Consider the following 27,008-nt stretch of genomic DNA (forward strand, 5'->3'; position numbering starts at 1 on the left):
TAAAAATTGGGAGGGATACCTCAGGAGTGAAGGATTCCACCCCACACCAGACCACCCAGCCCACAGTTCCAGCATCAGGAAGATAAGTGCCCATAAAAAACATTTCCCACTGTAAAAACCGGCTGGGGTTGGGGCAGTAGAAGAAATTGCAGGATTCTCAGGAGCTTCCTTGGAAAGGGCTCCCAAAAGACAGGATTTACAAAGACTCACTCCTTCTAGGCTTCAGCACCAGGGCAACAGCTGAAGCGTACTAGTGACATACAGGGAGAAACTGAAGTGACTGGCATCAGGGCGAGTGCCAGGAGACAGCTTCCTTCTGGGGAAAATCCCAGAGGCCAGGCAATGGCATTGTTCCCTCTCTAAGCCCTGTCCCACACAGAGCCACAAAGCAGTGACTTGGCAACTCGGGTTGCCCTACCCTGGCAATTACCTAAGGCTCTACCCCACATGACTTATAAATGCACTTTTCTATAACAGGCCATGCTACCAAAAGAGGGAGTCAAAGCAGCTCTACCTAATACACAAAAGGAAACAGGCTATCAAAATGAGGAGACAAAGAAATATGGCCCAAATAAAAGAACAGAACAAAACTCCAGAAAAAGAACTAAATGAAATGAAGATACACAATCTATCAGAAGCAGAGTTCAAAACACTGGTTATTAGGATGCTCAAGGAACTACTGGGTACTTCAACAGCATAAAAAAGACCCAGGCAGAAATGAAGGTTATACTAAGTGAACTAAAAAAGTTTTTCTCTTTTTTTATTTAATTATTTTTCAAGTACAGTTTTCTGTCTATTATTCCCATCCCATCCCACCCCCATGCTCCCCCTCTCCCTCCCATTTCCACCCTAAAAAAAATTTTTTTTTACAAAGAACCAACAGTGGGGGAAATGAAGCTGAGATCCAAATCAATGATTTGGAACATAAAGAGGTAAAAACATTCAATCAGAACAGCAAGAAGAAAACACATCCAAACAAATAAGGACAGTGTAAGCAGCCTCTGGGACATTTTCAAAAGTACCAACATTAGAATCATAGGGATGTCAGAGGGGAAGGGAAAGAGCAAGACATTGACAACTTATTTGAAAAAAATAAAAGAAAACTTCCCTAAGTTGGTGAAAGAAACTGATACACAAGTCCAGGAAACATAGAATCCCAAGCAAGATGGACCCAAAGAGGACCACATCAAGACACATTGTAATTAAAGTGCCAATAGTTAAAGATGAAGAAAGAAACTTCAAAGCAGTAAGAGAAAAGCAGTTAGTTACCTGCCAGGTAGTTCCTGTAAGACTGTCAGCTGATTTCTCAAAAGAAACTTTGTAGGCCAGAAGGGACTGGCAAGAAGTATGAAAAAATGATGAAAAGCAAGGATCTACAACCTGAATTTCTCTATCTAGCAAAGCTACCATTTAGAATTGAAGGGCAGATAAAGTGCTTCCCAGATAAGATAAAGCTAAAGGAGTTTACCATCACCAAACCATTATTACATGAAATGATAAAGGGACTTCTTTAAGAAAAATAAGATCAAAACTATGAACATTTAAATGGCAATAAATTCACAACTATCAACAACTGAACTAAAAAACAAAATAAGCAAACAGAACTGAAACAGAACCATAGATATGAAGATCATTTGGAGCATTATCAGTTGAAACAAGGAAGAATGGGATCAAAGGTACAAGGATTAATAAACATAAATTGGTAGATACAAAACAGACAGGTGGATGTTAAGAACAGTACAGGACATGGAGAAGCCAAAGAATTTACATGCATGACCCATGGACATGAACCAGGTGCGTGGACTGCTGGAAAGAATGGAGGGTACCAGGTAGAGGGGATCATAGGAGGAAAAATTGGGACAACTGTAATAGCATACTCAATAAAATATATTTTTAAACAAAAAATTAAGTGGAAGCATACACCTTGTTCATGAATAGCCATAATTAACATCATGAAAATGTCCATGCTACTCAAAGCAATCTATAGATTCAAAACAATTCCTATAAAGATTCCAACTATGTATGTCACAGAACTAGAACAAACATTTCAAAAATTTGTATGGAACCACAAAAGGCCCTGCATAGCAACAGCAATCCTGAGAAAGTAGAACAAAGTTGGAAGAATCACGCTACCTAGTATCAAACTATATTCTAAGGCCACAGAACTCAAAACAGCCTGGTACTGGCATGAAAAGATCAATGAAACAGAATAGAGATCAATGGAACAGAATAGAGACCGCAGAAATAAACCCACACCCTTATACTCAATTAATATTTGATAGAGGAAGGTAACACATCCAGTGGGCTAAACATAGTTTATTCAATAAATGGTACTGGAAAAACTGGACAGTTATGTGCAGAAAGATGAACCTGGACGACCTTATTTCACCACACACAATAAATTCAAACTGAATCAAAGACTTAAATATTAGAACTGAAACCATAAAAATCCTAGAAGAAAACATAGGCAGCAAAATCTTGGACATAGCTCGTAGAAATTTTTTATCGAATATATCTCTCCAGGCAAGGGAAACAAAACAAAAAATAAACAAATGGGACTATATCAAACTAATAAGTTTTTTACAGCAAAGGAAAATAGAAAAAAATAAAGACTACCCACCAAATGGGAGAACACATTTGCTGATACAGCTAAGTGGTTAATATCCAAAACTTACAAAGAATTTATAAAAACTCAAAACCAAAAACATAAGCCAATTAAAAAATGGGCAAAGGAAACTTCCGCCAAGATGGAGGCATAGGTAGAAACACTGTGCCTTCTCCCACAACCAAGTTTGAATAAAACAAAGGTTTGGAGAACAAAGACACAACCAAAGAACAGAAAATTGAATTGTACGGAAGTCCAACAACAACGAACCATTCAACCGGGACCAGTAAGAGGGGCAGAGCCAGCAGCGGAGCAGGGTTGGGCAGGAAAGATCCCCCGAACGAAGCACACAGGCAGCCTGGACCCAGTTGGGGTGCGAGGCAGACTGACCAAGGTCACACATTCGAGCACAGTGAGACAGACCGCGCAGACTCCAGGGAGCAATCGCAGTGGTGGAGGGCTGACGGTGGTGGCACATTCACGTGCAGTGGGACGAAACTCGCGGGCCCCGATGACGATGGCAGCTGCAGCACCTGCAGCGGCAGCGGCGGGAGGTGCAGACGGGACCACCAGTGCTCCTCTTTGACCCCGCCCCCACATACAGCGTCACAACCCTGACTGAGTTGCCCTGCTCTGGTGAACACCTAGGGCTCCGATCCTGATACATAACAGGCAAGAACAGTCCAAAAGATGGCTCAAGAAGAACTCAAAGCCCCAGAGCCAGTAACTCTAAGCGACCAACAGATTGCCAGCCTCTCAGATGCACAGTTCAAAACACTGGTCATCAGGATGTTAACAGAACTGGTTGATTATAGTCACAAATTAGAGGAACATATGAAGGCTAAACTAATTGAAATGAAGGGACATGCACAGGAGACCAATAGTGATGGAAAGGAAACTGGGACTCAAATCAATGGAATGGACCAGAAGGAAGAACAAAACATCCAACCAGAAAGGAATGAAGAAATGAGAATTCAGAACAATGAGAAGAGGCTTAGGAACCTCCAGGACATCTTTAAACGTTCCAACATCCGGATTATAGGGGTACCAGAAGGGGGAAAGAAACAGCCACGAGTGGAAAATGTATTTGAACAAATAATAAATGAGAACTTCCCCAGTCTGGCAAAGGAAATAGACTTCCAGGAAATCCAGGAAGCTCAGAGAGTCCCAAAGAAGTTGGACCCAAGGAGGAACACACCAAGGCACATCATTATTACATTAGCCAAGATTAAAATGAAGGAGAGAATCTTAGAAGCAGCAAGAGATAAGGGGTCAGTCACCTACAAAGGAGTACCCATCAGACTGTCAGCGGATTTCTCAAAAGAGACCTTACAGGCAAGAAGGGGCTGGAAAGAAAATAGCTATTTTTCCAAGTCATGAAATCCAAAGACCTACATCCAAGATTGCTTTATCCAGAAAAGTTTTCATTTAGAATGGAAGGACAGATAAAGTGCTTCCCAGATAAGGTCAAGTTCAAAGAGTTCATCATCACCAAGCCCTTATTATATGAAATGTTAAAGGGACTTATATAAGAAAAAGAAAATGAAAAATACGAACAGGGAAAGGCCAGCAAACTCACAGTTATTAACAACCACACCTAAAACAAAAGCAAACCAAGAGGACAGCTAGATCAGGAGTGGAACCATAGAAATGAAGAACACATGGAGGGTTAGCAACAGGGGAGTGGGAGGAGAAGGTGGGAGAAGGTACAGAAAATAGCAGACAATAGGTAGAAAATAGATAGGGGGAGGGCAAGAATAGTAGGGGAAATATAGAATCTAAAGAACTTGAGACATGTGGTTATAAACTAAGGGGGGGGAGAATGGTGGGGGAGGGGGTGTGCGGGTGGAGAGGAATGAAGGGGGGAATAGAACAACTATAATGGTATAATCAATAAAATATATATATTAAAATTTTTTTTAAAAAGGGCAAAGTATCTGAATTAACATCTCTTCCAAGAGGACATACAGATGGTCAATAGACATATGAAAAGATGCTCACTATCACTAATCATCAGACAAATGAAAAAACCACAATGAGATGGGATCTCACACATGTCAGAATGGCTATCATTAATAAATTAACAAAAGCCCTGGGTGATGTGGCTCAGTGGATTGAGTGCCAGCCTACGAACTACAGGGTTGCTGGTTCAATTACCAGTCAGGGTACATGCCTGGATTGCAGGCCAGGTACCCAGGAGGGGGTACACAAGAAGCAACCACACATTGGTGTTTTTCTCCCTCTCTTCCCCTCTCTCTAAAAATAAATAACTAAAATCTTTAGACTTCCAGCCATCAACCAAAAAAAGGACAACAACAAATTTAAAAGCAAAAAATAAGCCCTGGCTGGTATAGCTCAGTGGATTGAGCGCGGGCCTGTGAACCAGAGGATCACGGTTCGATTCCCAGTCAGGGCACATGCCTGGGTTGCAGGTGGGTTCCCTGCAGGCCAACTCCCAGCAGGGGACACACGAAAGGCAACCATACATTGATGTTTCTCTCCCTCTCCTTCCCCTCTAAAGATAAATAAATAAATAAAATCTTTTAAAAAAATAAAAATAAAAGCAAAAATAAACAGAACTGCCAGAAAATTGAACTGTATGGAAGTCCGACAACCAAGGAATTAAAAGAAGAAACACTCATCCAGACTGGTAGGAGGGGCAGAGAAGGGCAGTTCGGGTGCAGAGATCTCATGGCAAACTGGTGGTGGCAGCTGGCAGAGCGAGCAGTCCCACATTTGTGTGCAGATAAACTAGAGGAAGAACTGGGAATCAAGACATATGGAGCAACCCAGGGTTTCCAGTGCAGGGAAATAAAGTCTCAAAGCCTCTGACTGAAAAAACCTGTGGGTGTTGAGGCAGCAGGAGAAACTCCCAGCCTCACAGAAGAGTTCGCTGGAGAGACCCACAGGGTCCTAGAACATACACAGAACCACCCACCCAGGGAATCAGCACCAGAAAGGCCCAATTTGCTTCTGGGTACCAAGGAAGTGACTTAAAACTGTGGAGAACTGAGCAAGCAGCATTGTTCCCTCTGGGGCCCCTCCCACACACATAGCGCCACAGCACAGCAACTGGGGTTGCCCTGCCCTGGGGAATACCTAAGGCTCCGCCCCTTACTATGAAACAGATGCACCAAGACAAAAAAACATAACCCAAATGAAAGAACAGATCAAAGCTCCAGAAAAAAATACAACTAGGCAATGACAAGATAGTCAACCTATCAGATGTACAGTTCAAACCACTGGCAATCAGGATGTTCACAGAAATGGCTGAGTATGGTCACAAATCAGAAGAAAAAGTGAAGGCTATGAAAAGTGAAATAAAGGAAAATGTACAGAGAACCAACAGTGATGGGAAGGAAATCAGGACTCAAATCAACAGTTTAGACCAGAAGGAAGAAATAAATATTCAACCACAACATAATGAAGAAACAAGAATTAAAAAAAAATGAGGAAGGCCCTGGCTGGTTTAGCTCAGTGGATTGAGCGCAGGCCTGCGGACCAAATAACCGCGGTTCGATTCCCAGCCAGAGCACATGCCTGGGTTGCAGGCCAGTTCCCAGCAGGAGACCCACAAAAAGCAACCATACATTGATATTTCTCTCTCCCTCTCTCCTTCCCTTTCCCTCTAAAAATAAATAAAAATCTTTTTAAAAAAAAGAGGAGAGGCTTAGCAACCTCTGAGAGAATTTTAAATGTTCCAACATTAGAATCATAGGAGTGCCAGAAGAAGAGGAAGACCAAGAAATTGAACCCTTATTTGAAAAAATAACGGAGAACTTCCCTAACTTGGCAAAGGAAACAGACTTCCAGGAAGTTCAGGAAGCTCAGAGTCCCAAAGAAGTTGAACTGAAGGAAGCATACACCAAGGTACATCATAATTACATTACCCAAGATTAAAGAGAAAGAGAGACCCTCAAAAGCAGCAAGAGAAAAGGAGACAGTTACCTACAAAGGAGTTCCCACAAGATAGCTAGCTGATCTCTGAAAAGAAACCTTGCAGGCAAGAAGTGGCTGGAAAGAAGTATTCAAAGTTATGAAAAGCAGGGATTTACAGCCAAAATTACTCTACTCAGCAAAGCTTTCATTCAGAATGGAAGGGCAGATAAAGTACTTCCCACATAAGGTCAAATTAAAGGAGTTCATCATTGCCAAGCCCTTATTCTATCAAATGCTAAAGGGACTTATCTAAGAAAAAGATAAAAAATATGAACAGTAAAATGACAACAAACTCAAAACTATCAACAGCTGAACCTACAAAAATAAAAATGAACTAAGCAAATAGAACAGCAACAGATTCACAGAAATAGAGATCACATGGAGGATTATCAGTGGGGAGAGGGAGGGGGGAGAATGGGGAAAAGGTGCACAGAATAGGAAGCATAATTGACAGGTAAAAATAGACAGCAGGAGGTTAAGAATAGGACGGGAAATGGAGAAGCCAAAGAATATATATATATTCTTTATTCCCCTCTCCCATATATATATACACATATATATACATATAGTCAGATAGAGCATGTAGCCAATGCAAGTGGCTGGTTTAGTGATTGGCAAGTTCTGTTAAGCATTTTTCTATTCTTTAGCCAAGATAAGTTGGAAATAAAAAAAGTGAAACAAACTAGAAAAAATAGCTAACTGTATCTGCATAAGTGTCTTACTGCCACATCAACAAAATTGGTGTGGGTAATTAAAACATAAAACCTTAAATTTATATTGGTTTCTCCCCTGCAACCCAGGGCACATGCCTGGATTGCAGGCCAGTTCCCAGCAGGGAACTAATGAGAGGCAACCATACATTGATATTCCTCTCCTTCCCTTCCTCTCTAAAGATAAATAAATAAAATCTTAAAAAAATAAATAAGGTTAATATAACCTAGAAAATAAAGAACATATATTGAACACAAAAGAGAGTCACGTTGAGTATGCTAAACTGAACATACACACAATATACAGACAACACTTTAAGTGATAAAAGTGAATTTTTGTATCAAGACTTACAGATATAATAAGTCATTACATATATATGGAAGAGGGGAATAAAGGGGAGAAAAAATAGGACAATTGTAATAACATAATCAAGAAAATATATTAAAAATAAAAATATAAATAAACAAAACCCTTAGAGAATAAAAGAAATAAATCAACAAACAGCAAGTGCTGGCAAGGATGTAGAGAAAGGGGAACCCTTTTGTACTGTTGGTTAGAAATCAGATTGGTGCATCCACCTGTGGAAAGCAGTATGGAAATACCTCAAAAAATTTAAAAAATGGTCTGCCTTTTGACACAGCAGTCCCACTTTTGGGAATATATCCAAAGGAACCCAAAACACTAATTGTAAATAATATAAGCACCCCTATGTTCATTGTAGTGTTATTTCCAATCGCCAAGATATGGAAGCAGCTCAAGTGTCCACCAGTAGATGAGGGGATAAAGCAATTACAGACCATTTACACATTGGAATTCTACTTGGCCATAAAAAAAGAAGAAAATTTCTCCTTTTCCAACAGTATGAGTGAGCCTAGAGAAAATTATGTTAAGTGAAACAAGCCAGTCAGAGAAAGATAAATACCATATTCATTCACTCGTATGTGAACAAATCTATTGAACAAACTGAACTAACAAGCAAAGTAGGGACAGACTCATAGATGGTGAGCAGATGATGGCTAGTGGGGGTGGGAGAGGTTAGGGGTTGGAGGGATTGAGCAAGGAAAAAGGACTGATGGACATGGACAACAATGCGGTGACTGCTGGGGGGAGGGAGGTACCCTTTATGGTAATGGGGGAAAAATACAATAAAGATTAAAGAAAAAAAGAAAAAGAAATTTTTTTCCTGATGTTTCCAGACTAGGTTAAAGTCACTTTCTCTTTTGCGGAACTATAGCATGACATATGATACGCATCTATATCGTTGCACTTACTAACTATAGTGTAAACATCTGTCCCCCAACAAGGCGATAAGTTCCTTTAAGGGAGGGAGCTGTCTTTTATTTCTATATATCTAGTGATTAGAACATAGGTACCAAAAAATGTTTATTGAATTGAAGATGTTACAATTTCTAAAATACTTGTATATCTTGACCTGAACTTAGCAGCAATAACTATTTATAGTGCTTTATTGACAGTTAAGATTTTCGCATACATAAACTTGTATGATTCTTGGCAACATCCTGTGAATTTGTAAAGCAGGTTTTACCTCCATTTCACAAATAAGATAACAGGTTCAAAGAACTTAAATACTCTCTGTAGGTGTTTCAACTGACTGGGTTTGAACCCTAGCTGTACCTTAATAACCATGTTAGAAGCCTGATTGAAACTGGGGTCTTTAAATGCTACTCCAGTACTATGTCTTAGACCAACAGTGACAATGTCCTAGTGACTACAATATTCATCAAAAGTCTCCTAATCATGCCCTGGCTGGTGTAGCTCAGTGGATTGAGTGCGGGCCTTCGAACCAGACGATCTCGGTTCGATTCCCAGTCAGGGCACATGCCTGGGTTGCAGGCCAGTTCCCAACAGGAGACTCACGAGAGGCAACCATACACTAATATTTCTCTCCTTCTCTCCTTCCTTTCCCCTCTAAAGATAAATAAATAAAATCTTTTTTTTTTTAAAGATTATATTTATTTATTTATCTTCAGAGGGGAAGGAGAGAAGGAGAGAAACATCAATGTACGGTTGCCTTTTGTGCGTCCCCTGCTGGTAGTTAGCCTGCAAGGAACCGGCCTGCAACCCAGGCATGTGCCCTGACTGGGAGTCGAACGGCGATCGTCTGGTTCGCAGGCCCGTGCTCAATCCACTGAGCTACGCCAGCCAGGGCCATAAAATCTTTTAAAAAAAGTCTAATCATGAAAAACCGTATAACCATTTCAATGACCAGAGATAGAAGCATGCATTGGCTACATGCTCTAAGAGTCAATAATCCTACAGCACTGTCTTCAAAATTTGAAGGTATCCCTTGGATTCCTTTTAATTTGTGGTGGTTCTCTGAATACAATACCTTTCATCCAAAGTTGGTTCCCTTTCCGGGCTGATTTTTGTTGTGGCATTACTATTCTCTGTCACTTGGGCTTAAAATTTTGGTGTCATTTTTCTTTTCTTTGACTCTAAGTCCTATTGATTCCTCAAATTCTCATTTTCTTACATCTCCATTACTGCAATCAATGCTAGCTAGTTCAAGTTCTTACCACTCTGTGAACAAGAAAAATCTATGCTCTACTTTTCCTTCCCCTTGATTATTCAAAGAACAGCTAGATTAACCTACTCAAAAACGCTGGATGGTTTCTTAAGGACCAAAGAACAAATGGGGAAAAAACCTGAAACTTATTTTCGAGATCCTTCTCAATTTAACCATTCTCTGTCTTTTACATGTCATTCCAATCTCTGCCTCTAACTGCAATTGTTCAATTTAATTAGTCCTTAAAGCAAAATTAGTCTGATTGTTTCCTTAAATAGTTTTGCTCTCCCACCTATTTCATTCCCATACCCAATCACTTATTCAGTATGTCTACCTTATAATACTATTCATAATTTGTGTCATATGTGATTTCTCTCTTCCCCTTAATTCAGCCTCGGCCATTATGTATTTGGACTGCACCATTAATTTTCTGAAATGCAGACTTAAGCCCCTCCTCCTCTAAAATTTTATTCTACACAATACCAGGTTAGCTTTCAAAGAACCAAGACATTGGATCATCCCTCTACTTTAAAACCTTCGATAATAATGATGACGATGGCTATCACTGGTTGAGTACTTATGTGCCAGGCTAGGCACTGTGGTACACAGTTCACATGAACTGCTTTTATTAATCCTTCAAAAACCCCACAATGATATTTTATTAACTCTATTTTACAGATATGAAAATTGAGGCTTAGTGATATTACGTATCTTGCCCACAGTGAAAAGGTCATTAAGGTAGACCTAGGATTCAAGCCCAGTCTATCTGACTCTAGAAACTGTGTTCTCAATCATCCAGGGGTTATACTGTTCATTAGCTTAAGTTCCAGCTTCTTAACTTGGTGTACAAAAGATCCTTTCCAACTTCATCTCCTGCCATTACTTGCCAAGCACTTTAGCGTGTTACACATTTCATGCTTCCTAACAACGTCATGCCTTTCTGCTGCTGTTTGTTCTACCAGAAAATATTTGCTACCCAGCCCTACCTTCTATCTAGAGAAATTCCACTCATCCTTCAAGGCACACCTCAAAACATAAACCTCAGTGATGCTTTCACTCCAGATGAGATAGTTTACAGCTCCACAAGCACTTTGTACCTAGTTCATTATATTATTTACTTGCAATACTGTCTCCTCCACTAGATTGCCAGCACTCTTAAGAGGATTTATCTTAACATAGCTAATTCAATTCTACATTACCAATGTCTAGTATAATGCCTGGTACAAAGCAGGTACTCAAATGTTGCCCAAATAAATGGTCCCAATCTTCTGCCTATTTGAAACCTACCAATACTTCAAGGCCTATTTCCTCCTACACAAACTCTTGCTAGACCACGCCAGACCAGAGTCACTATTTCCTTTGAACTTGCTGGCTCTGCCTCTTATCTTGCAATTATAAATCACACCCATCCTTATGACATATATAACTTTTCACGAGTACTTATTTCCCCAAGGACCAAGACTATATTTTACCTTTTTACACTTCTGCTGCTTCCCTACAATCTCAGCATACAGGAGGCAGTCAATATCTTCTATTTGATTATTTGAGGTTTAAAAATAAATATTACATACCAAACAAGAATGCCCAATTAGCGTCAGCTTATTCCATCTGTGTATAAGCATTTTTATAATGAAATAAAGTCATTATGAGCCCTGGCTGGTGTAGCTCAGTGGATTGAGTGCGGGCCTGGGAACCACTCGATCGCGGTTCGATTCCCAGTCAGGGCACATGCCTGGGTTGCAGGCCAGTTCCCAGCGGGGGGACCCATGAGAGGCAACCATACATTGATGTTTCTCTCCTTTTCTCATTCCTTTCTCTCTAAAGATAAATAAATAAAATCTTTAAAACCCAGGCATGTGCCCTGACTGGGAATCGAACCACAATCACGTGGTTCGCAGGCCGGCACTCAATCCACTGAGCTACACCAGCCAGGGCAATAAATAAAATCTTTTTAAAAGTAAATAAATAAAGTCATATGATTGGCACTAAACATACCTCACTTAGTGAATCAGGTCCTTTTCACTAAACTTCCTTACTACTCTTGCCAATTCATTCATCAGCTCCAGAACCTGAAGCTTTTGCCTCACTACTGGGCAGCTGTATTTCCTCCTTGGCATTTTTTTCCTAAGATGTCTTGTTACTAAGGTGTGTATCTATCTCTCTCTCTCTCTCTCATACACACACACACACACACACACACACACTATTCTGTTCCTTTGCTTTCTCTAGGACATGGTACCACGCACTTACTTTAGTATATTTAAGAATTTAATGGGGGTGGAAAGAAAATTAAAAATCATTTCTAAGAGTTATATTTTACATAGGTAAGTCCACAAAATAGCTTGTAAACAAAATTCAAGTTGGTTTAAAATATGATATAGAACTAGTAAGAAACACTGAAGTAGCTATATGACCCCAAGACCTATGTGATTCATCCAAAAATCTGTAATGAAAAATAAGAAATCGTAATAAAGCTAAGGTACTCGAAAACACTTTAGTCAAATGACCTCGAATTTATAAGCAGGGCAGCTTATAAATAAATCAAAAGGCTGGCCATAAGAAATGTATCAGCTTAAAAAAACTAAAAACACACACACTTCAGTATTTTTGGCTTAATCAGAAAATCTGATAATTAAAAAATAAGGTTAATTGCCCTGGCTGCTGTAGCTCAGTGGATTGAGCGCGGGCCTGCGAACCATACAACTGCGGTTCGATTCCCAGTCAGGGCACATGCCTGGGTTGCAGGCCAGTTCCCAGCAGGGGATGCATGAGAGGCAACCATACACTGATATTTCTCTCCCTCTCTCTTTCCCTTCCACTCTAAAGATAAATAAGTAAAATCTAAAACAAGAAAAAAAAAAGAAATGAAAGTTGTCTTGATGAAGCATACACTATTGAGTACATGAGATCATACATCTATGATCATACATCTGTAACTTCATATGCCAACAAACTCTTTTCCTATTTACCTAAACCAAACGACTTTTATTTCATAGCAATCAACTATGACTGAGACTTGCAACTTACTCTAAGGAATATGCCTTGTTTGAAATCTTGTTTTTACTGTATTAAAGCAGTACAGGGAAAACATTACCATATACAACATTACCAAAAAACAAGATTCATAAGGATAGCATAAACTCATTGTTCAGGAATGTGATCTACAGTAGGGTGAAGAGTGCCCAGTGAAATAAACATAAACACAGATATATAGTCAGGAAATAAAGAGGCAGCCCACGTCTCCTATTCCCACCCCCATAATATTCTAGTACTTCATGATAGAATGAATACCTGAACTACCAATCTTTTTCCCCCCTTTCTTTTTAAAAAGATTTCTCAAGACAACGATTCCATAAACTCTTTATTCAGTTCATTCCAATGCCTGGCTCAGCTGGATAGGCCACTAACTTTTAAAAATTATCTACAGAAGCCTGGACACAAATTAGTGTTATTATCAAAGGAGGCTCAAATTGAAACATTAAAATAACACAAGGGAAAAAGGTTTTCTTGTTTTTAAATATTTTAATCGAAACATATCTGGTCAGATTTCAAAAACTGGGCTTAACAGCGTTTAAACATTGTGCCGAATGTTTAAAGAAACCGAATTCAAAAAAGTATCTTTGAAAAACAAACATAATACAATAAAAAAATTAATAATGATTTCGTATTACTGACCAAACTACATGGTAAGGAGAAATCATTTCAAACTGTGTTTCACCTCCACAGCAGTGCTTGAAGTTGATGGGCTCTCCTAGAGGGCATGGAAATCTTAACTCTCAATTAGCTCTCAATTTTTATATTTTAAATTAATCCGCCGACTTGTCAGTAAACACCCATATATCCTGGCCCAGCTGAGAAATATTTAACTTTTCCTTCTAGGGGGAGTGTGTGGGTTGTGCTTGAAGGGAAGAGGTAACCCCTTTTGGGCTTTGACTAGTGTTGACGGTTTTCTACGCAAATGCTGCTTCTTACCCATGAGACTTTTTTTGGAGAGATCTTTTATGCCGCCTCTTCTCCATCTATGCTACACTTAAAGCCAGGGCCCCCAAATCCTGCCTCGTCCCTTCACCCTTGTCCAATCCCACGAACCCCTGGGGCTGGCGCTAAGCAGGAGCGAACAGGGCGGATGGCTGTCACGGGGGAGCAGGCGTGGACCAAAACCGAGGTGATGATTTCTGACTGCTCATCGCCCGGCCCCGCGCGGCCGAAGGTCTCCGAGCCCCTCGGTCAGCCCCGGCAAGCCAGGCGTGCAGCTGTCGCAGAGAAGGAAGCTAATCGCGGCCTCTGGGCCGCTTCGACAGGCCGAGTAGGAAAGGAGGCTCACTGCAGCTAGTAGCCTCACCCTTTGGTTAGGAGACCTCCAGAGAGAAACCTCTGCCCCGGCCCGAAGGCAAGCGAGAGACAGAGGAGCCACCGCTACCGACTCAGCCCGGCCCAGCAGGGGCCCGCCCAGGGGCCACTCCCCAAGGGAGGCAGCCAGTCACTCGCCCGCCTTTCCGGGCCCGCTCCGCAGGGGACGGTCTCCCGCCCGCCCTGACACACAGCTTCTCAGGCCAGGCCCCCAGGGCTTCGTCCACCTCTCACCTTTGACGACGCGGTCCGCCCCGGGAGGGGGCGGCGGGGGCGAGGGTGGGGGCGGTGCAGCCCGGGCCGGCTCCGGGGCGGCCATGCTGGGCCCGGGGCTCGGCTACGCGTTGGGCCGGGCGGGGTTGGGGGCGGGGGTGGCGGCTACCAGAGCCAAGCGGCGGCGCCGCCGGGTAACATGGCGGACCCTCTTTCCCTTCAGAGGGGCTAAGACCGGCATGCACCGCGCGTGCGGGGGCGGGGGCGGGGCGGGCTCTAGGGACTTGGTCAAAATTACTGAAGCTGGAGAAACAGGACGAAGCCAAGGGACCAAGTTAAAATTCTGGGCGGGCAAAAATCAGAGTAGAGAGTGAAGTCAGTCGGTCGGTAGTTGCTGCGATAAATGAGTGCTAGGAAGCACGACACCGGCCGTCGGAGCTCCCAGTGAGATGGGAGACGTGATCAAACCTCATAATCTTCTACTAATAGAAAAACTAGTGTGTATCAATTTGGTACCAGATCTGGTTGATAAAGGACAAGAGAAATAGAGGAGTCATTACAGGATCTGTAGAGAAGTGAGCATTCAAAGTGGAGTTTGAGAGAGAATCTGCTCCTTATGTTTAGAGCCTGGAATTGTCAAGACTCTGAAAGCACAGAGTAAGAATGCAGGTACAGCAGATTAGACCCAACGGGGCCCAGGCCAGTGTGGCTAGGTCGGAGCATCGTCCTGTAACCAAAAGGTTGCAGTTGAATCCTCTGTCTGCGCGTGCGTTGGGGAGACAACTAATCGGTGCTTCTCTCTCCCATCAATGTTTCTTTCTCTCCTCAATAAATCAAACTGGTAAGGGCAAAGGTTGGAATGACACCAAATGATATTCAAAAAGTCTACAGAATTCACTTGGAAAGAACACAGCATCCTTCTTGATACTTCGGATAGAAACCAGCGTGGGTACTAAGATGTATATATCTTGAAGCACAGGTTGCGCTCAGGATCTGTTCAAAATGGATGATGATAATTAGGAAAGCAGTAGTCCAAAGTTCTCAAAGAACACCTTTCTACCTTTTCTTTTTGTCACTCTCAATGATCCTGAAACCTGGGATAATAGAGAAGGGGAGTACCCAATAGGTATTCTTTGCGAAGAGCCCACAAATTATCTTTTAGAAGGAGGAGAATTTGGGACGGGGGACAGGGGTGAAAATAGATCTTTCCGGAATTGAAGTACAATTCCACAGAGGAAGGGAAGGGGAGGAGCAGACCTGGGGAGAAAGAAACAAGGAAGAGGAAGCACCTCACACACTTATAGAAGGGCACCAAGGGTACATAGACCCCAAGTGAATTTCTAAGAGGAGTTCTAATCTAGGAAATCTCCCTAAGAAGGGAGGGAGAAAGCATGTAGTGTATTTAGTGCCTCTTCGCAGGACAAGGGTAGGAAATATACTAGCAGCAACAGTAATAAGGAAAGTCTCTACTTTTGGGGCACATTGACTCCTACCTTGAATATATCCTTCAACTCTTTGGCTTCTCACTTTCACTCACTCAAAAGTCATATATCTCACAGACACACATGTATACATGTGTGTATATATGTGTGTGTGCATATTCATTCATACACACACACTGTCACATATATATGTATGTTCGTGCCATGATTTGTTATTTGGGAGCACCAGGCCAGTGGGAATTGATATTTTTTGCTTATCCAGACCAGCCCACTATAAAAAGAGTAAGAGCATACAAAAGGGCTTTCCCCCCAATTTTTAAATTATTTATTCTATTAAAATTGTCCCAATTTTTCCCCTTTACCCCTCTCCACCCAGACCACCCCTTTCTCCCACAGTCAATTTTCTCTGCATTGTCCATGTCTATGAGTCATTCATTCATGTTCTTTAATCCCTTCCCCTTCCACCATTATCCCCCTCCCCCCTCCCCTCTGGTCACTTTCAGTCTGTTCCATGTTTCTGTGTCTCTGGCTCTATAATTCTCGTTAGTTTATTTTGTTCACTAGATTCCTGTTATAAATGAGGTCATATGGTATTTGTCTTTCACTGCCTTGCTTATTTCACTTAGCATAGTGCTCAGTTCCATCCATGCTGCCACAAAAGGTAGAAGTTCCTTCCTTCTGCTGTATAGTATTCCATCATGTAAATATACCACAGTTTTTTGATCCACTCATTTACTGATGGGCACTTGGGCTGTTTCCAACACTTGGCTATTGTAAATAGTGCTGTTATGAACATTGGGGTGCATAGGTTCTTTTGAATTGCTGTTTCAGGATTCTTAGGTTATATTCCCAGCAGTGGTATTTCTGGGTCAAAAGGCAGTTCCATTTTTAGTTTTCTGAGGGAATTCCATACTGTTTTCCACGATTGCTGCACCATTCTGTGTTCCCACCAACAGTGCACTAGGGTTCCCTTTTCTCCATTTGCCAGCACTTGTTTGTTGATTTGGTTATGACAGCCTTTCTGATTGATGTAAAATGGTATCTCATTTTGGTTTTAATTTGCATCTCTCTGATGCCTAGTGATGCTGAGCATTTTTTCATATGGTTATGGGCCATCCATATATGTCCTCTTTGAAGAAGTGTCTATTCAGGTCCTCCCATTTTTTAAAAGATTTATTTTATTTATTTATCTTTAGAGGAGAAGGGAAGGAAAGAAGGAAAGAAATATCAATGTATGGTTGCATCTTGTGCGTCCCCTGCTGGGAACTGGCCTGCAACCCAGGCATGTGCCCTGACTGGGAATCGAACCGCAGTTGTTTGGTTCACAGGCCTGTGCTCAATCCACTGAGCTACACCAGCCATAGCAGGTTCTCCCATTTTTAAATAGAGTTTCTGTCTTCCTGGTGTTGAGTCATATGAGTTCTTTGTATGTTTTGGAGATTAAACCTTTGTCTGATGTATCATTGGCAAATATATTCTTCCTGTAAGTTGGTTCCCTTTTCATCTTGCTGATGGTTTCTTTAGCCATGCAGAAACTTTTTAATTAGATATAGTCCATTTGTTTATTTTTTCCTTTATTTCCCTTGCCCTAGGAGATATATCCGCAAAATATTGCTACATAGGATTTCTGAAATTTTACTGCCTCTGTTTTCCACTAGGAGTTTTATGGTATCATGACTTATATTTGAGTTCTTTATCCATTTTGAATTATTCTGGTATATGGTGTAAGATGGTGGTCTAGTTTCATTTTTTTGCATGTACCAGTCCAGTTTTCCCTACGCCATTTATTGAAGAAACTGTTTTTACTCCATTCTATGCTCATTCTCCTTTGTCAAATATTCATTGACTATAGAGACATAGGTTTATTTCTGGGCTCTCTATTCTGTTCCATTGATCTATGTCTTTGTTCTTATAGCAGTATCACACTTTTGATTACAGTGGTGTTCTAGTATAGTTTAGAATCAAGTATTGTGACTCCTTCTAACTTTGTTCTTCTTTCTCAGGATTAATGAAGCTATTTGAGGTCTTTTTTTCTGTTCCATATAAATTTTTAAAATATTTGTTCTTGATCTATGAAATGTCATTGGTATTTTAATAAGAATTGCGTTGAATATATAGATTGCTTAAAGTAGCATGAACATTTTAATGATGTTAATTCTTACAATCCATGAACAGAATATATGCTTCCATTTATTTGTATCTTCCTTAATTTTTTTCTTCAGTGTTCTATTATGAGAGCAGGTCTTTTACATCCATGGCTAAATTTATTCCTAGGTATATTATTTTTCTTTTTGCTATAGTAAATTGAATTTTTTCTTAGTCTCTCTTTCTGATAATTCATTGCTGCTGTATAGGAATGTCATTGATTTCTGAATATTGACTTTGTGTTCCCCTACTTTGCTGGATTCACTTAAGTCAAGTAGTTTTTTGGTGGAGACTATAGGGTTTTCTATGTACACTATCACGTTGTCTTCAAATAATGATAGTTTTACTTCCTCCTTTCCAATTTGGGTGAACTTTCTTTTTCTTGTCCAATCAATCACTGTGGCTAGAACTTCCAGTAGTATGTTGAATAAGAGTGGTGAAAATGGGCATCCTTGCCTTGTTCCTGATCTTAATTGGAAACACTTTTAGCCTTTGCCAATTGAATATGATGTTCACAAGTGGGTTTCTCATATATGGCTTTTATGATGTTGGGTATGGGATTTTATCAAATTACCGTACCCTCTATTCCCACTTTGTTGAATTCTTTTTTTAATCATAAATGGGTACAGGATTTTATCAAATGCTTTTTCAGCATCTATTGAGATGATCAAGTGACTTTTGTCTCATTTTGTTTATGTGATGAATTACATTTATTGTTTGAAAAAGTTATACCAACCTTGCATCCCTGGAATAAATCCCACTTGATTGTGGTGTATGATCTACTTGACTGCTGGATCTAGATTGCCATTATTTTGTTGAGGATTTTAGCATCTATGTTCAGCAGAGATATTGCCCTGTCATTTTCTTTCTTTGTTGTGTCTTTACCTAGTTTTGGAGTTAGGATAATACTAGCTTCATAAAAAGAGTTTGGGAGTTTTCCCTATTCTTGAATTTTATGGAATAGTTTGAGAAGGATAGGTGTTTGCTCTTCTTTGAATGTTTGGTAAAACTTGCCTGTAAAGCCATCCAGTCCAGGTTTCTGTGTGCTGTTAGTTTTTTGATTACTGTTTCCATTTTGCTAGTTATCATCACTCTATTCATGTTTTCTGCTTCTTCTTGATTCAGTTTTGGGAGATTGTATGGTTCCAGAAATTTGTCCATTTTGCCTAGGTTCTCTAGTTTCCTGGCATATAGTTGTTCATAGCAATTTCTTACAATCCTTTGTATTTCTGTGGTATCAGCTGTTACTTCTCCTCTTTCATTTCTGATTTTATTTATTTGGGTCCTCTCTCTATTTTTCTTGATGAGTCTGTTTAAAGGTTTGTCCATTTTGTTTACCTTTTCTAAGACTAGCTCCTGGATTCACTGATTCTTTGGATATTTTTTTAAGTCTCTGTGTCATTTAATTCTGCTCTCATCTTATTTGTTTCCTTCCTTCTGGTTGCTCCAGGCTTTGTTTGTTTTTGTGCTGCTAGTTCTTTTAGATATGGGGTTAGGCTGTTTATTTGAGATTTTTCTATCTTCTTTTGGTAGGCCTATTGCTATGAACTCCCCTCTCAGGACTGCCTTCACTGTGTCCCATAGGTTTTGGGTTATTTTGTATTTATTTTCTTCCATTTCCAGATACTTTTGGATTTCTTTCTTGGTCTCATTGTTAACCCATTCACTATATAATAACAATGTTTTTGAGTTTTTTCCTTGAGGTTGGTTTCTAGTTTCAAGCCATTGTGATCCAAGAAGATGCTTGATATGATTTCAATTTTCTTGAATTTGTTGAGGCTTGTTTTGTGTCCTACCATATTCTATCTTTGAAAATGATCCATTGGCATTTGAAAGATTATATACTTTGCTTCTTTGGGGTGAAATGTTCTGTAAATATCAATTAAGTCCATTTGATCTAGGGTGTCTTTCAGTGCCATAATATCCTTGTTGATCCTTTGTTTGGAACATCTATCCATTGTTGACAGTGGAGTGTTAAAATCCCCTACAATGACTGTATTGCTGTTGATCTCCTTCTCAAAGTCCTCCAATATTTTCCTTATATATTTAGTACTCCTACATTTAGTGCATATATGTTTACAAGGCTTACGTCCTCTTTTTGGACAGCTCCCTTAAATATATTTTTTTATTTTTTAATATATTTTATTGATTATACCATTACAGTTGTTCTATTCCCCCCTTCATTCCCCTCCACCCGCACACTCCCTCCCCCACTATTCTCCCCCCCCTTAGTTTATAACCACGTGTGTCAAGTTCTTTAGATTCTATATTTCCCCCACTATTCTCACCCTCCCCCTATCTATTTTCTACCTACCATCTATGCTATTTTCTGTGCCTTCTCCCCCCTTCTCCTCCTCCCACCCCCTTGTTTCTAACCCTCCATGTGTTCTTCATTTCTATGGTTCCACTCCTGATCTAGCTGTCCTCTTGGTTTGCTTTTGTTTTAGGTGTGGTTGTTAATAACTGTGTGTTTGCTGTCCTTTCACTGTTAATGTTTTTCATCATCTCTTTCTTATATAAGTCCCTTTAGCATTTCATATAATAAGGGCTTGGTGATGATGAACTCCTTGAACTTGACCTTATCTGAGAAGCACTTTATCTGTCCTTCCATTCTAAATGAAAGTTTTGCTGGATAGAGCCATCTTGGCTGTAGGTCTTTGGATTTCATGACTTGGAATACTTCTTTCCAGCCCCTTCTTGCCTGTAAGGTCTCTTTTGAGAAATCCGCTGACAGTCTGATGGGTACTCCTTTGTAGGTGACTGTCCCCTTATCCCTTGCTGCTTCTAGGATTCTCTCCTTCATTTTAGTCTTGGCTAATGTAATTATGATGTGCCTTGGTGTGTTCCTTCTTGGGTCCAACTTCTTTGGGACTCTCTGAGCTTCCTGGATTTCCTGGAAGTCTATTTCCTTTGCCAGACTGGGGAAGTTCTCCTTTATTATTTGTTCAAATAAGTTTTCCACTCGTGGCTGTTTCTTTCCCCCTTCTGGTACCCCTATAATTTGGATGTTGGAACGTTTAAAGATGTCCTGGAGGTTCCTAAGCCTCTCCTCATTGTTTTGAATTCTCATTTCTTCATTCCTTTCTGGTTGGATGTTTTGTTCTTCCTTCTGGTCCATTCCATTGATTTGAGTCCCAGTTTCCTTTCCATCGCTATTGGTTTCCTGTGCATTTCCCTTCATTTCAATTAGTTTAGCCTTCATATGTTCCTCCAATTCTGTGAGTATCCTGATAAATAGTGTCTTAAATTGGGCTTCTGAGAGGCTGGCAATCTGTTGGTCGCTTAGAGTTATTGGCTCTGGGACTTTGAGTTCCTCTTGCACCATCTTTTGGGCTGTTCGTGCCTGTTAAGTAGCAGGATCGGAGCCCTAGGTTTTCACCAGAGCAGGGCAACTCAGTCGCTGGGTTGTGACGCTGTATGTGGGGGCGGGGTCAAAGAGGGACAATGGCTTCCCTCCGGTGCCCGCCGCCTCAACCCCCACCAGCACCGCAGCCACCACCGTCACCAGGCCCACGCGCCTCGCTCCACTGCACGCGAGTGTGCCACCGCTGTCAGCCCTCCACCACTGGGTTTGCCCCCTGGGGCCTGCGTGGTCCGTCTCACTGTGCGCGAATGTGCGACCTTGGTCAGTCTGCCCCGCACCCCGACTAGTTCTGGGCTGCCTGCGCTCCTAGGTCTGCCCTGCCCGACCCAGCTCCGCTGCTGGCTCCACCTCTCTTACCGTCCTCGTTGAACGTAGCTGTCGGACTTCCGTATAATTCGGTTTTCTGGTCTCTGGGTGTGTCTTAGTTCTCCAAAACTTTTGTTGTATCCAAACTTGGTTGTGGGAGAAGGCACAGTGTTTCCACCTATGCCTCCATCTTGGCGGAAGTCAACTCCCTTAAATATTATGTAGTGACTGCCTTTGTCTCTTGTTATGGCCTTTGTTCTGAAGTCCATTTTGTCTGATATAAGTATGCTACCCCAGCTTTTTAAAAATATATATTTTATTGATTATGCCATTGCATTTGTCCCATTCCCCCCTTCACTCCCCTCCACCCTGCACACCCCTCCCCCACCATTCCTCCCCTTTTGTTCATGTCCATGTGTCACAAGTTCTTTAGTTTCTGTATTTTCCGTAGTATTCCTGCCCTCCCCCTTTTCTACCTACCATCTATGCTACTTATTCTCTGTACCTGCTCCCCCCTTCTTCTCCTCCCACTCCCCTATTGCTAGCCTTCCATGTGATCTCCATTTCTATGGTTCTGCTCCCGATGTAGCTGTCCTCTTAGTTTGCTTTTGTTTTAGGTGTGGTTGCCAATAACTGTGAGTTTGGTGTCCTTTCACTGTTCATATTTTTTATCTTCTTTTTCTTAGATAAGTCCCTTTAACATTTCATATAAGAAGGGCTTGGTGATGATGAACTCCTTGAATTTGATCTTATCTGAGAAGCACTTTATCCATCTTTCCATTCTAAATGAAAGCTTTGCTGGATAGAGCAATCTTGGATGTAGGTCTTTGGATTTCATGACTTGGAATACTTCCTTCCAGCTCCTTCTTTCTTGTAAAGTCTCTTTTGAGAAATCCGCTGACAGTCTGATGGGTACTCCTTTGTAGGTGACTGTCCCCTTATCTCTTGCTGTTTCTAGGATTCTCTCCTTCATTTTAGTCTTGGCTAATGTAATTATGATGTGCCTTGGTGTGTTCCTTCTTGGATCCAACTTCTTTGGGACTCTCTGAGCCTCCTGAATTTCCTGGAAGTCTATTTCCTTTGCCAGACTGGGGAAGTTCTCCTTTATTATTTGTTCCAATAAGTTTTCCACTCGTGGCTGTTTCTTCTCCCCTTCTGGCACCCCTATAATTCGGATGTTGGAATGTTTAAAGATGTCCCGGAGGTTCCTAAGCCTCTCCTCATTTTTTGAATTCTTGTTTCTTTATTCTTTTCTGGTTGGTTGTTTCTTTCTTCCTTCTGGTCCACTCCCTTGATTTGAGTCCCAGATTAGTTTCCATCACTATTGGTTTCCTGTGCATTTCCCTTCATTTCAATCAGTTTGGCTCTCATATGTTCCTCTAATTTGTGGCTAAAATCAACCAATTCTGTGAGCATCCTGATCAGCAGTGTTTTGAACTGCACATCTAAAATGCTGGCTATTTCTTGGTCACTTAGAATTATAGGCTCTGGAGCTTTGAGCTGTTCTTGAGTCATAATGTTTGGTCTGTTTGGTCTGTTATGTTTGAGGGGCGGAGCCTTAGTTGTTCACCAGGGCCTGGCGACCCTGTTGCTTGGTTGCGATGCTGTGTGTGTGGGTGGGGTCAGAGAGGGGAAAAAATGGCGCTTTGCTCCGCTCCGCTCTCTCTCAGATTTCTCTCCCTCTGCAGCTTCCCACAAGCAAATTGGGCCCCTCTGGTGCTGGTTCCCAGGTGTGTGGGCCCATGTACTCTCTAGGACCCCGTGGGTCTCTCCAACAAACTCTCTGTGGGCCTAGGAGCCTCTCCTGGCCCCTTGACCCTGAGAAATTCTTTCCAGTTGGTGCTTTCAGGCTCTAATTCCTGTCCCTGGGGCCCTAGCCTGAGTGGTCTGTCTCACTGCTCTCTCCTTTGTTTGGTTTATCTGTGCGCAAATGTGTGACTGCACCCTCACTGGGTGCACCCATCTGCCCTGCGCCCTCCCTCACTGGGTCCGCCTGTCGCCACCCCAGGCCTGGGATCCACCAACCGCCTCCGCCCCTGCTTCTGAGTCAGTGGGACCCAATGATCTTTCCAGCCCGACCCCGCTCTGCCGCTGACTCCGCCCCTCTTACCAATCTGGCTGAGAGGATCTTTGTTGTTGGACTTCTGTAGAGTTCAATTTTCACTGTTTTGGCTGCGTCTTTGTTTCTCAAACTTAGCTGTCTTTAAATTTAGTTGTGGAAAGGGCCACAGTGTTTCCACCTATGCCTCCATCTTGGCCAGAAGTCCTACCCCAGCTTTTTTTCATGTCCATTTGCTTGGAATATTTTTTCATTCTTTCACTTTCAGCCTGTGTAGATCTTTTGTTCTGAGGTAGGTCTCTTATAGATGGCCTATATGCAGATTGTGTTTTCCTATCCACTCAGCTATCCTGTGCCTTTTGATTGGAGCATTTAATCCATTAACATTTAAGGTTATTATAGATAAATTCTTCTTCATTGCCATTTTTCCCCATTGTACCTTTGTTCCTCTTTCTCTCTCTCTGTTTCTTCTAAAGAAGTCCTTTTAGCATCTCTTGCAATGCTGGCTTGGTGGAGGTGTGCTCTTTTAGTTGTTTTTTTTTTTTTTTTTCTTGGTTTGGGAAGCTCTTTATTTTGCCTTCTATTTTAAATGAGAGTCCTGCTGGATATAGTAGTCTCGATTGTAGGTCTTTGCTTTTCATTACTTCTAATATTTCATGTCATTTCCTTGTAGTGGTTGTACTGTTTCTCTTGTAGACTTGTAGTATTTCTGTTGAGAAATCAGCTGATAACCTTACTGTAGCTCCTTTGAATGTTACTAGCTGTTTCTCTCTTGCTGCCTTTAGGCTCCCCTCTTTGTCTTTAAATTTTGCCATTTTAATTATAATTGGAGTGGGCCTCTTTACATTCATTTTGATTGGGACCCTCTGTGCTTACTGAACTTTTGTTACTTTTTCTCGCACCAAGTTAGAGACACTTTCTGTCATTTTTTCAAGCAGGTTTTCTATCCTTTGATTCTTTTCTTCCTCTGGTATTTCTATGATGTGAATATTGTTATGTTTCATGATGTCCTGAAGTTCTCTTAAACTATCCTCATTCTTTTTTTCATTCTGTTGCTATGTGGTTTTCTCTACCTTGTCTTCCAGCTCGCTGATTTGGTCCTCTGCTTCATCCAGCCTGCTTTCAATTCCTTCTAGTGTATTATTCGTTTCAGATATTGTATTCTTTATTTCCTCCTGGTTCTTATTCATAGTTTCTATGTCATTTATTGTGTTGATGTAATCCCCACTAAGCTCCTTGTAGCTCCCAGAAAGTTCCTTGAGCATCCTCATAACCATTATTTTAAAACTGTATGTCTGATAGATTGTTTGCCTCAATTTAATTTTTCTTTTTCTCAGGATTCTTCCATTCCTTTCAATTGGGGGTTGTTTCTTTGTCTCCCCATTTTATTTTTTCTTTTGAAATTATATTTTATTGTTTATGCTATTACAGTAATCCCAATTTTAACTCTTTGCCCCCATCCACCCAGCACTCCCCACTCACTCAGGCAATCCCCACATTGTTCATGTCCATGGATCATGCATATAAAATCTTTGGCTACTCCATTTTCTATACTGTACTCTACATCCCCATGGCTATTCTGTAACAACTCCGTTTCCCCGTTTTAGATGACTTTTTGTTTCTGCACATCAGATTGCTCTGCTTTGACTCCTTGTCTTCCTGGGTGGCCTTCTGTGGTAGATTTCTGTGAGACTCAGTAGTTCAGTCTCTTTGATCTCCTGAGCTGGATGCTCTAGGTATGCCCTTTATTCAGATTATGTGAGCTCTCTTGTTGTACTTGGACTTTGATTATTGACGAGTCATTCGTTGGTGGGTTCTCCCCTCTGGCAGGCTCACTGAGAGTCTGAATCCCCACCACATCTGGTATGCTGTCATACAGGTGCTGGCAGAAGAAAGCAAAACTACCCAGAAAGCCAAACCCACAGCAGCAGAAATACCCCACCACATCAGCAATGTCAACAGCAAATGAGGAAAAATTAATAAAAGTGGAAAGAGATTAAGAATATTATAAGATAGGAAAAAAGTATGAGATGACTAGAAGAAAGAAATGATTTTGAGAGGGAGGAGAAGTACTGAGTAGGGAATAGAAACAAGGTGAAGAAAAAGAAAAAATGAAATTTATAACCTACGTTAAAAAGGGAAGAGAGGTGGCAAAATGGAGTAAGAAAATGGAAGCATATTATGAGGTTTGGAATAAAATTTTTTTCAAGTGAAGCCAGTAGGAACAATACGAAGAAAAACCTCAAAAGAGTCAATAAAAATGACAGGTGAACAAAGAATAATAAAGGAAAAAAGAGAATATTATAAGAAAAGAAATCTGAGATGACTACAGTAAAAAAATGATTTTGAGAGGACAGCGGGAAGAGAAATAATAAAAGTAAGGAATAGAATTCAGGCAAAGAAAGGGAAAAAATAAAAATTGAAACTCAGATAAGCAAAGACAGGAGGAAAGCAAAATAGAATAAGATGGGGAGATTACCCTGAGATTTGAAATTTTAAAAATAGTATAAAATTAGGAATAAAATTGAAAACAGCAATAACTGCAATAACCATGCTAAACAAGCAATGATTAATAAAGGTGGAAAGAAAGAATATTATAAGAAAGGGAAAAAGAATGTGAGCTGACTAAAGGAAGAAGAATGATTTGGAGAGGATAGAGGGAGGGGAAAGAGTAAGAAACAAGAACAAGATGTAGAAAGGGGGAAAATAAAATTTTAAATGAAAATATGAATGAGAAGGAAGCAGGCAAAATGGAGTAAGACAAGAGAAGGATACAATGTGAGATTTGAAAGAAAAATAAAATGAAATGTAAATAAAAAGAATAAAAAACAAAAATAGTGAATTAGTTGGAATACAATTGAAGAGAAAGAAAAAATGTTAAAAGAATACACGGAAGAAAAAATTAAGCAAATACTGAAAAAGAACAAGGTGGAATTCGTCTCAGCAGAATTTGGTGTTTGCCTTCGGTCTGGATCCTCCTCTTGCTTTTTATCAGCTCAAGGTTCAGGGGTGGGTCATCCAACTTATGGCAGCACATGTAACACCTTCACCTGCCTCTAGAGGGGGCTTCTACTGCAATCTGGAGGGTGGGAGCCCTGGGTCTCCCCTCGGAGGAGCTATTCAGTCTTCTGGGAAAACTGTTGGTGTGTTCCCCTGTTCCTCTACCACCAGTCTTGGTCTGTCCCAGCTTATTTCCAATACTGTATAGTTTCTGATGAACTAGCTGTCTGTTTCAAGGGAGGGGCAATCTGTGCAATCTGTGTAACCCTCTGTGTAAGAGGGTTAGCTCTTTCTTGCTTGGTGCTGACAGCAGCTCTGTGTGCGAGCCAAGGCTGGATGGGGCCCTG

The 27,008-nt window shown here is 41.0% G+C and overlaps 1 protein-coding gene across 6 annotated transcripts in view; it reads right to left on the reverse strand.

Moving 5' to 3' along the window:
* Positions 1–14,572, reverse strand: part of PPP3CB (protein phosphatase 3 catalytic subunit beta) — a 57,583-nt gene extending 43,011 nt beyond the window's left edge. For all 6 annotated transcript variants that reach the window (XM_037055910.1, XM_037055907.1, XM_037055909.1 and 3 more), the window contains exon 1: positions 14,367–14,572. In XM_037055910.1, coding sequence (XP_036911805.1) covers positions 14,367–14,451 — 85 coding nt within the window. In that variant the 5' untranslated portion in view covers positions 14,452–14,572. The remainder of the gene's footprint in view (positions 1–14,366) is intronic.
* Between the last annotated feature and the right edge of the window lie 12,436 nt (positions 14,573–27,008).

This window comes from Sturnira hondurensis, unplaced genomic scaffold (assembly GCF_014824575.4).
Source record: "Sturnira hondurensis isolate 20B ecotype Veracruz unplaced genomic scaffold, ASM1482457v3 Scaffold0008761, whole genome shotgun sequence".
NCBI lineage: Eukaryota > Metazoa > Chordata > Mammalia > Chiroptera > Phyllostomidae > Sturnira > Sturnira hondurensis.